The sequence below is a fragment of the Alosa sapidissima genome, chromosome 3, assembly GCF_018492685.1.
Source record: "Alosa sapidissima isolate fAloSap1 chromosome 3, fAloSap1.pri, whole genome shotgun sequence".
Classification (NCBI taxonomy): Eukaryota; Metazoa; Chordata; class Actinopteri; order Clupeiformes; family Clupeidae; genus Alosa; species Alosa sapidissima.
Genome location: NC_055959.1, coordinates 26,880,958 through 26,892,497, shown reverse-complemented (window position 1 = coordinate 26,892,497; position 11,540 = coordinate 26,880,958). Strand labels below are relative to the sequence as shown.

Below are 11,540 nucleotides of genomic sequence, written 5' to 3'. Positions count from 1 at the left end.
AACTTGTTCCCGCTATTTTAAGTAAAACAAAACAAAAAACATAGGTAGCCTACTTGCCAAAATGGACAGGTGGCTGCTTAAAAAATTGAACAAAAGCTCGTTATTGCCATCTACCAGTGCGTCTACTGCGTGATCCTAAGATAGGACAAGTCTACAGGCCGGTGAGAATAAAAAAGAACAAACGGCGCGTCGGCTTTATCAGAAAGAATTTTTGAAATATGCATTCACTTGCCAAGTTAAAGATAACCTCGACCACCCACAATGTGTATTTTGCGGCGATGTTCTGGCGAATGAGAGCTTAAAACCTGTCAAAATGAAACGACATCTCAAAATACAGATGTCGGCTCAGCACCGTGGAGGAAAATCAGCATTTCCTCCTAGAATTAACTTGCTATGTTCACGGAAGCATGCCCACCCTTCCCATTGAAATTGTTAAACATAGTAAACCAGAAAAGGGAAATTAAAAAAATACTGTTATTGTTATCGCCATCAATATAATTAATGTAACATTGTAGGCCTAATGCTGGTATGTGTGTGTGCGTGCTTGTGTGTGCGCGCGCGCTACGCACATAGCGCTCTGATCTGATATGGCGGCAGCCTACACTTGTTTAATCGTGATTGTTTGGTTTTCTCGGTTCTTGTTCATATGGAGTAAATAAAACAAATGACTTTGCTTTCTAGTTTTTGCTTGATTTAGTTGTTAACGTTTGAGGGGGGTATTTGAGTAAGGACTTTGGGTTTGGGGAAAGTGGGGTCGCCAGACCTCGCCATACTTTTTTGTGGGGTCGCCAGACAAAAAGTTTAAGAACCACTGTTCTAGAGTGTAACAAAATGTAACAAAACGTAATAAATCCTAACGGGTGTAGAGGAGCTAGAGGAGAGGCTGAAACTGACTGACAAACTTATCATACAAACTCTGGAGATAACGTGGGTAGGATTGAAGCAACGATAAACGAATGACGTGGATTCCTGTAACTGTCCATGAAAACAGAAGGCATAGCAGGTAAATATCGTAGCAAATAGCCTGGAAATGAAACGGCTTTAAAAACATGTATTTCACATGTCTCATTGGAGTGAATGCAGAACATAGGCTGTGGCGCAAATAAATGAATTAGTGGTCTGCATCTCCGTTTACCAAGATCTAAGTTTGTGCTAACCCATTCGCACATATAATAGTCTATGTTATGTTTTCTCCATTGTTAACGTGAGATATGTCTATGTAGTGTAGTGATAATGCATAAGGTAGCCATGTTCACGTCACATGAGCCAGCTTGTTCTGTAGGCTAAAAGTATTTCTGTCCCTCCCAAACTGCGTTAAACTGGTGTGTTAAGTAGACAGAATTTCAAAAAAACTCCTGGGGAACCCCCCGACACGACAAACACATGCACTTTTGAAAAGCTTTTAAACGTCCATATGTGTACCCATCTTTTAACTTAGCCTACAGCAAGTTCAACGCTTGTTATTGTGCAGTAGGCTAGCCTTTTTGATAAGCGAGGTCATGGGTAGGCGGACGTGATTCGAGGGCTTTCTGCTCCTGTTTATGTAAAGGTTTTACATAGGCTGAATAATGATAGGCTACACTGCATGTTATTTACCAAAAGCGGTGGGGGAGGGGAGGGCTTAAAAAACATATAGCCCAGGGGCCTCGGGTGGTATTAAGGCGCCCCTGTTTGTACCCCTGAATATCATTGAGTGACAAAGCCCAATCTTATCTCTTGAAATATTTGAATCCTGTCTATTGTAATATGATTTGTGGATTTAAATAAAAAATTAAAATGTGTGTGTGTGTGTGTGTGTGTGTATGTGTGTGTGTGTGTGTATGCCTGTGTGTGTCTAGTGCAGTGTTTTTCAACCACTGTGCCGGGGCACACTAGTGTGCCGCAGAAAATTACCCAAATGTCACTCACGGGTCCAGAAAAGCAACTGTTGCATCAAAGAATTTATAACCACATGCTCTCATTGATTGTATGATTGCACTATTTGTGGTATGCAGGCATTGTACAACGGGGGCCCCATATCCAGTATTCACAGAATCATCACATATCCAGTTCATAACAACAATTAAATTAGATATAGTCACCTACAAATGAAACAGAGGCCGCTTGTTTTATTGAGCAGGTCTTGCATAGAAGCCATAATAAGGCCATATCTGTGTATTTTTTTTTAAATTTTAGGCTATGGTATGTTTATTTTTTCTTCACAGAGGATGTTAGTGGCAGGGCATTCAGGCCCTCATGGACTACAAGCCCGCGCCACAGAGCTGTGAGAGCAACATCCCTCTGCTCAACAACCTGAACCGCTTCTTGCTCGCTTTGAAGCACAAAACAGCACCTGCCCACAGAAGACCCATCCCCCTCTACATGAGCAGCCCCTGTGCCTCTCTGCCGACAGCGTGAAGAGGACACTTGCTGCTATCAACACCCGTAAGGCAACAGGTCCAGACAACATTCCAGGTCGTGCGCTGAAGGACTGCGCAGGGGAGCTTAAGGATGTCTTCACAGACATCTTTAACACTTCCCTGAAGCAAGCCATCGTCCCATCATGTTTCAAAGCTGCCACCATCATACCTGTGCCGAAGAAAACTGCTCCATCCTGCTTCAATGACTACCGCCCTGTGGCACTGACACCCATCATCATGAAGTGCTTTGAGCGGCTTGTCATGTCACATATCAAATCCATTCTCCCCCCCACCCTGGACCCCTTCCAGTTTGCATACCGAGCCAAGCGGTCTACAGAGGATGCAATCTGCTCTGCCCTCCACCCAGCCCTCACCCACCTGGAAAAAAGAGACTCATATGTGAGATTGCTGTTTATAGACTTCAGTTCTGCATTCAACACCATAATACCACAACAACTCATCAGCAAACTTGACAAACTGGGACTCAGTACCTACCTCTGCAACTGGCTACTGGACTTCCTCTGTCAGAGGCCTCAAGTAGTACGTGTTGGCAACAATACCTCAAGCAGCATCACACTGAGCACAGGGGCCCCCCAAGGCTGCGTGCTCAGTCCGCTGCTCTTCACCCTGCTGACGCATGACTGCACTGCAACCTACAGCAACAATCACATAGTGAAATTTGCTGACGACACAACTCTGGTGGGTCTCATCACCAAGGGCGACGAGACCCAATACAGGTTGGAGGTCGACCATCTGACCACGTGGTGCAGGGACAACAACCTCCTGCTGAACGTCAGCAAGACCAAAGAGATTGTTGTTGACTTCCGGAGAGGTCACACCCAACACCTGCCACTGACCATCGACGGTGCTGTGGTGGAGAGAGCGAGCAGCACCAAATTCCTGGGGGTGCACATCAGCGAAGACCTCTCCTGGACCACCAACACTGCATCACTGGCGAAGAGAGCTCAGCGCCGCCTGTACTTCCTGCGGAAACTCAGGCGAGCAAGTGCTCCACCAGCCATCATGACCACATTCTACCGAGGCACCATTGAGAGCATCCTCTCCAGCTGTATCGCTGTGTGGGGCGGAAGCTGCACTGAATACAACAGGAAAGCCCTGCAGCGCATAGTGAACACAGCTGGAAGGATTATTGGTGCTTCACTCCCCTCCCTGAAGGACATTTACACCACCCACCTCACCCGCAAGGCGACCAAAATTGTGAGTGATGCAAGTCACCCCGCTCACAATCTGTTCGATCTACTGCCCTCTGGGAAGAGGTACAGAAGCCTGCGCTCCCGCACTACCAGACTCACCAACAGCTTCATACACCAAGCTGTAAGGATGCTGAACTCTCTCCCTCCTCTCCCCCCTCCACCCTCAGCTACATAACATCCTGGACATTGGACCCACAATGGCCGCGTGCACTACTCCACTTGCACACTTGCACACTTGTACACTTTACAACTTGTTGTTGTTGTCCTGAAAACACAACACATCTGCTGCTCTTACATAACTTGCACCACTATGTCACTTTCTTTCTTACTTAGGTCAAACAGAACTACACAAGCCTTTTATTGGCCTGACTTTGCACTAGTATTTTATTGACTGTCTATGCACAATTTCAACCAAATTTTGCTGCTCTTATTTTTTTCATTATTATATGTGCCCTCTTATTTACTTACTTTTTTGTTTACTTGAATGTTATGTTTGTCTGTGGACTTAAATTGGTAAAATATGTCTTGTCTTCACCGTGGGATAGTGAGAAACGTAATTTCGATCTCTTTGTATGTCTGGAACATGTGAAGAAATTGACAATAAAGCTGACTTTGACTTTGACTTTGACTTTAGTGTGACGTGGGACATTTTAAGTGTCAAAAGTGTGCCGTGGCACAAAAAAGGTTGAAAAACACTGGTCTAGTGCACAAAAATACCCAGAACACACTGGGACAAACAAATGTACACACCAGAAATACACAGTAAGACACAGTAAGCATATGGCTACAGACACACATACAGACACAAACACCAAGTAGCTTTATTATAGAGCATGTGCAAGCCCCTCTCTCCCACTCCTATGTCTTAATGACTGGCGGCAGACCAGATGAAAGAGGAGGAGGGAAGGAATAATGGCACCTCTGCTCCCCTGACAAAATGACTTGATTGATGGGACCAGAACAGAGCAGACTACCCTACCAGCTCATCTTTAAAGCACCACAGCTTTTTATGTGCTTTTGTTTAGATGTTAATGTTGATCTAGTGTGTGTGTGTGTGTGTGTGTGTGTGTGTGTGTGTGCACGTGTCTTTGCGTGTGTGCAAACAGGGTAGGGGAAGTTTGATCTTATCAGGGTAGTTGAACAGGTAACGGATATAAAACGGAGATAAAACGATGTCTTTTCAGCCCAGGTGGTAGATCATGCTCTGAACACTGTCTGATGTCTGACTGAGCAGCATTTCTAAAGGTGTGGGCACTGCTCCAATAAACGCCAGCCATTGGGTCAGTGTGCTCTGCCAGTCTGTGTTTGTTCATGTTGCTGGATGGAATTGTTTGAGCTGGAAATGTCTTTTCAGTTACTGTCTGGGCAGTGTGGAGGTGGATAGAGTGGATGGTGTTTTTCTAAACATTCTAAAGACTTCAACTGTGTGTATCATATCTGCTAGGTTATCATATCTGCTAGGCTATCATATATACTAATACTAGGTTATCATATCTGCTAGGCTATCATATATACTAGGTTATCATATCTGATAGCATAGGTGCATCATATAGATGCTATTAAACACAAACGTATTGGTCTACCGGCCACTTCACGTAGAGAATTTAATTGGTTTAATGTGTTTGCTGGTTCATTTGCCTGATTTGTCTAATAAAGGAGGACCCAGCACAAACAGGAATGTGTGAGGATTGATTCAATAAACTACCTATCGCAAGCTGTATGTATCATGCCTATTTACCTAAAAGAGAAATCTGTACAAGTGAATTACCAAATCGTAATTATAGGGTTCTATCTACGTTCTGAGTAGTGGTAGTTCTGAGTGGTAGTTCTGAGATATTCTGAGTAGTGGTAGTTCTGGTAGTTCTGAGATATTAAGCTTCAAAGTTGTAGGATTCCATAGAGTTATAATGATAAGCAGAACCAATCTCTTTAGATATAATGTTGAACCCAGAGCCATATAAAGGTACCTTTATATGGCTCTGGTTGAACCATGTTGTCAGCCAGGCTCCTTGCTAGCATGTTAACTGGTGTCTTTTGGCAATAGTTTCTGAACTGAAGACACAGAACAGTATGTAGCGCAGTGGTTCTGAGACATGACAGGTGTGGCACGACGTACAGGAGGAAACTTGTCTTTTTTGTGCCCATCTTTATCAAAGACATTAGCCTTTCTTTTTTGCCAATGAAGATTATACTGTACATTCAAAACAAAATAGCCACACACAAACCTGCTATGAGTCATAAACATGCCACATATGAATTAAAACAACATCAGATCCAGGGGACCGAGATGGGAAATGTGGAACCAAAATGCTAAAGTAATATTTTAACGTTAGCCTACCATTCCTGGGGTGATGGGGTCAGGTGGGGCTTGAATATTCCCCACCTCCAAAGTACCACTGAGAACCACTGGCCTGAGAGGCTAGTTTGAGAACCACTGGCCTGGAAGGCTAGTTTGAGAACCACTGGCCTGGAAGGCTAGTTTGAGAACCACTGGCCTGAAAGGCTAGTTTGAGAACCACTGGCCTGAAAGGCTAGTTTGAGAACCACTGTGAGAACCACTGGTCTGAGAGGCTAGTTTGAGAACCACTGGTCTGAGAGGCTAGCTACTTTAATTACACTACAGTATTTATTACCTACGCCTGGGAGATTGTGTGATGGAGCACCTGATACAGATCTGAGACACTTGGCGGTAGTATGCAGTCTCCTGAGTGCTGTTCTAGTTTCACAATGCAAACACTGAGCAATCACCTTCCTCATCTGACTCCCTCCATCCCTGTTCCACATATCCTCCCTCATTCCCCATCCTATCCTTATTTCCCCTCATTCTTCTTCATTTCACTGTTCCTGCAGCCTGTCCTTTCATTGCCCCCCCTCTCGGTCCCATACCTTCCTTGGCGTAGTAGAGGATCTCCACCTTGTGCTCCTCAGAGCCCAGTAGCGCCTCTGCCAGCTGGCCCAGGGAGCTCTTCATGGTGCCCGGCCCCACCAGGAAGGGACAGGTGCACGGCTGCTGCATGATCTCCGCCCGCGAAAAGCCGAACATCTGGCAGAAGCCCTCGTTGCAGAAGATGATGCCGCAGTTCTGCATCTGGGCGTTGGCAATGAGGAACTTGCGGTCTGAGAGAAGCGGGGAACAGAGAAGAGAACAGTGAGACGTTGGTGAGATGGAGATGGCTACTGAGACAGTGAGATGGGTGGTGAGATTGAGACGGGTGGTGAAATTGAGATAGATAGATAGATAGATAGATAAAAACTTTATTGTCCACTGAATGTACATACACTGGAAATTTATCTTTGGCACTCTGGCGACATAAAAACACACAGCAACAGACAATATAAGTTAAATTGTAGTTACATAAATAGTTAAAAAATATGAATGAATAAATACTAGTGCAGTTCTCGTTACTGATTGAAGCCCTGGATGGCCTTTTGGCCTTTTGTGTTATGGAACGGCTGTATAGAGTGTGGAGTTGTAACTGCTTTTCTCCTGTAATTTTGCTGGCTTGGTTTACCACCTGAGCCAGCTTGTTCCTATGTTTCACTGAGAGGTTCCCATACCAGGAGGTGATGTTGAACGTGAGAAGACTCTCAGTGAGTGATCTGTACACCATGGTCAGAGTGTGCTTGCTGGTGTTGAAGCTTCGCAGTTTCCTGAGGAGGGAGAGACGCTGTCTTGCCTTTTTAAAGATGTAGTCTGCATTAGGTTGGAATGTGAGATCTTCATCTATAATTGTCCCAAGATATTTAAAGTTGCTGACCTGTTCCACATCCTTCCCCTTCATGTTGATGGGCATGAAGTTAGGTCCTCTGTTGCCTGCTCCTCTCTTTCCTCCAAAGCACAGTTCCTTGGTCTTGCTGACATTTAGATCAAGGTAGCTGCTGTCAAACCAGGTGATAAGATGGTTGATGTGTTGAAAGTAGGAAGGGCTGTTGGCATCCTGTAGGCAGGCCACAAGGGCCATGTCATCTGCATATTTGATTAGATGTATAGAGTCATTGTTGTTGTAATTGACCTCATTGGTATATATGGAGAACAGAAGGGGGGACAAGACGCACCCTTGTGGGACACCGGTGTTTAGGACGAGACAGTCAGAGATGGTATTGTTCATACGGACACGCTGGGGCCTTTCCCTCAGAAACTCCCTAATCCATAGAATGAGACTATGGCTGACCTTCAGGGCACTTAGGCGTCCCAGCAGAAGATGGGGCTGAACAGTATTGAATGCAGAGGAGAAGTCCGTAAAAAGTACACGGGTGAATGATGAGATGGCCACTGAGACAGTGACACGGGTGGTGAAATTGAGATGGCTACTGAGACCGTGAGACGGGTGGTGAGATGGAGATGGCTACTGAGACAGTGAGACGGTGGTGAGATTCAGACGGCTACTGAGACAGTGAGATGGTGGTGAGATTGAGACGGCTACTGAGACAGTGAGACGGATGGTGAGACAGTGAGACAGTGAGACGGTGGTGAGATGGAGATGGCTACTGAGACAGTGACAAGTCAAGTGTAGTGAATGCAAGTCAAAGATCCAGTAAACATGTTCTTTCATTCATTTATAAGTATATATACTTTTTTGATCCCGTGAGGGAAATTTGGTCTCTGCATTTAACCCAATCGGTGAATTAGTGAAACACAAACAGCACACAGTGTACACACAGTGAGGTGAAGCACACACTAATCCCGGCACAGTGAGCTGCCTGCTACAACGGCGGTGCTCGGGGAGCAGTGAGGGGTTAGGTGCCTTGCTCAAGGGCACTTCAGCCGCGGCCCACTGGTCGGGGCTCGAACCGGCAACCCTCCGGTTACAAGTCCAGAGTGCTAACCAGTGGGCTGCCCACAATTTTAATTTTACTTTTTTTTTACTGTTAAAAAACATTTTAATGCCGATGAAGTACAGTATAGGTATGCATTTTCCTCAGCACGTGAACTCCCTTTGTGATGTCATTAAAAACATATACTCTGCCAACTGCTCCACAAGGTGAGCGATAGCAACCCATAATAGGAAACACAAACATAAACACATAAGACAGCAGAAAACATACAAAAAAGGAAAAAAAATCAAAGTCTAACGGTGTCTGTCTGTATCAGACTTTATTTCTCTCCACTGACTGAAGTGAGAGAGCTGCTGTGGGAGGCCATCTCTCTCAGAGCTTCTATTAAGACACTGCTGCCCACATGCTGAAATTGCTAGAATCACTCATGCAAGTTCACAATTACAGTCAGCTGGAGGCACAGGGTTTAATTCCTGTCACCAGGGAGCCTGCTGTCTGATGTGCCTCTGACCCTGCTGTGTCACACACACACACACACAGACACACACCAGAGCCTCAGTCACAGTGAGGCCTGAATTTCGCTGCTATTTCTGGTGTCAAACTCCAGCATGCCAGCCACCAGTCAAGTTGCCCCACTAACTGTTCCTCAGTGCAACAGCATCTGATAAATGATGTGTCCTATCTCTCTGTTATATAAATATTTGTCTTTACTGCACCTCACTCCCTCCCTATCTCCATATTTCCCTCTGTGCTGTTTTGCATGTGATGAAGTAATGATCAGCAGCAGTGAATGGCCCAGTCATCAACCTCATTAGCACTGCCTTCCAATGCCATCCTACAGCTTAAGGTCGTTGCTAAGCATCCACGGAATGCCACTCCCCTTATATGAAACACTGGGAGGGTCAAAACACACAAGCATACACACGTACAGATAGACAAACATGCACATACACATACATACAGTACGTACATTCACATCGCACACACACAAATACACACACACGTACGCAAACACATAGGCTACACACACACACACACACACTCAGAGAGTCTTCTTTTACCTCTTACTCCCCCCCTTTCTCCGAGTCTAACAAAATCTCCGAGATGCAACAAAATCCCCAGAGACATGAAAGGAGGTGGCAGACATAGACATTATTAGGCTCTGGGCTGCAAATGGCCATGGCTATATCATCACAGATTCGGCTTCTGTGAACATTCCCAGCTATTTTCTCAGATCTCAGTTCTGCTCCTCACAATTCTCAACCCTGAATAACACAGAATCCATGTCCCCCATATCGCAAAATCATTTCTACATCATTTCTACAGTCTAATGTCTAAAGAAATGTAATACTTCTTATAACATGAGAGAACCTGTCACTTCCAAGTGACTAGGGATGTAACGATTACCGGTATAATGGTAAACCGTGATAAAAATGTTGATAATAATTACCGTTTTCATTTCAAACATCATGATTATCACTGTTGATTACCACGGTGTGGAAACCGTGTGTTTAATCCTTCCCAGCTTCATCCGAGCCTGCTTTTGACATACAGTAGGCCTGGTACAATGGAACAAAACTGGTACCCTACTGATTCTGTTCTCTAATTGATGGTTTTAACTACGATTCGGATTAGGCTACACCTGATTTTAAAAGGCGGAACTTTTTCACCACAAAATGTGCACTGTATCATGTAGCCACTCTGCGTCTTTTTATGTTCGTGTCCACATTAAATCCATTCTCACGTTATCAGGAGAATACAGTAGCCTAAAGTTTTATTTTGAACGCTTACTTCGGTCTCACTCATTGCATCCAAATAACAGAAATAGCAAACTCCAAGTTATGGTAGGGTAAGTTAAGCTATAAGCACATAGCCAAACATGAAGAAAAAAGTGAACAGGACACTTTTTGAAACTATTTCAGCTTGTGTAGGCCTATCATTGCTTTCTGAACATATTGAACACACTTTTAGAAATACCCTGATGATACCGAAAACCGTGATAATTTTGGTCACTATAACCGTGAGGTTAAATTTTCATACCGTTACATCCCTACAAGTGACCTTACTGGCAATCAGACATGCTTTTAACTCTAATCTGGAGCAGATCCCACACTGGAAGGAGATATTTTTAACACTACCCCTGTGGTCTACAATAGGTGCCCTGTCTTCAAAGAGAGAGAGAAAGAGAGAAAGAGGGGAAGAAAGAGAGAGCAGGAGGGAGAGAGTGGGAGGCAGGGAGGAAGGATAGCATGGCAGATCCACAGCAGTGATAATGAATGAATAAAATGAATGGGAATGAATGCGTGAGTGGAAAAACTTCTGCCTCTGTCCGCTAGGCTCATGGAGATAAAAGTCAGCTGATACGCAAAACGGCTGCCGGTGTCAGAGGGAGGATGCCCTTGCAACACGGCCAACAGAGCTCCACACAACTACCACCATACATGGCCATGACCAACCATTTCTGCTTCTAACCTTTCTTTGTGTGATACTCAGCAAATAGTCAAGGCTTTCAGGAAGATGCCATGTGCCTACTTGGCTGATATTTACACAAGGAATCTGCATTAGCCTGAGGAGCCTCCATAACCCCGAAAACAAAATATCGCTCAAAACACCGGCTTTCAAATATGACCACTTCACGGGTCTCTTAAGTGCCGCTTTAGTCAATGTCTTCTGCTCTGAGTAAGTGGGGAAATGCTCTTGTGAATGATTTACGTATAGTGAAGGTTTGAACTAAGCTTGATATTACAGTTCCTCTCACTGACTTTGGCACGTTACTCAGATCAGGGATAAAACTGTTTGTTCAAGCTCCACATCATCTAGTCATTTATGCAAATGTCATAACAACCTCTCCTTGAACATTTGAAAATTATTTTTTACACATTCATGCAAGAAGATATATGTATACGTGCCTGCTGTTTAGTCTTAGGTCCAATTCATCTAGGTATTGTATGAATTCATTGTGCAAGTCATAACATGATAATGGTTAAACCATTACATGTCAACCATTGTGTGTCAACCATGTTTCCCCAGTTTCAAATTCAAACCTAGACTTATATTGATTACTGTTCTATATAATTTCTATTCTTGTTCTATTGCATTTTTCACCTTCATTTTCTGAATAAATGTGAAATGTCTATCATTATGACAACAT

The 11,540-nt window shown here is 44.3% G+C and overlaps 1 protein-coding gene across 2 annotated transcripts in view; it reads right to left on the bottom strand.

Moving 5' to 3' along the window:
• kcnh6a (potassium voltage-gated channel, subfamily H (eag-related), member 6a) overlaps window positions 1–11,540 on the bottom strand; it is a 49,227-nt gene that overhangs the window by 36,082 nt on the left and 1,605 nt on the right. For both annotated transcript variants that reach the window (XM_042084849.1, XM_042084850.1), the window contains exon 2: window positions 6,500–6,730. In XM_042084849.1, coding sequence (XP_041940783.1) covers window positions 6,500–6,730 — 231 coding nt within the window. The remainder of the gene's footprint in view (window positions 1–6,499; window positions 6,731–11,540) is intronic.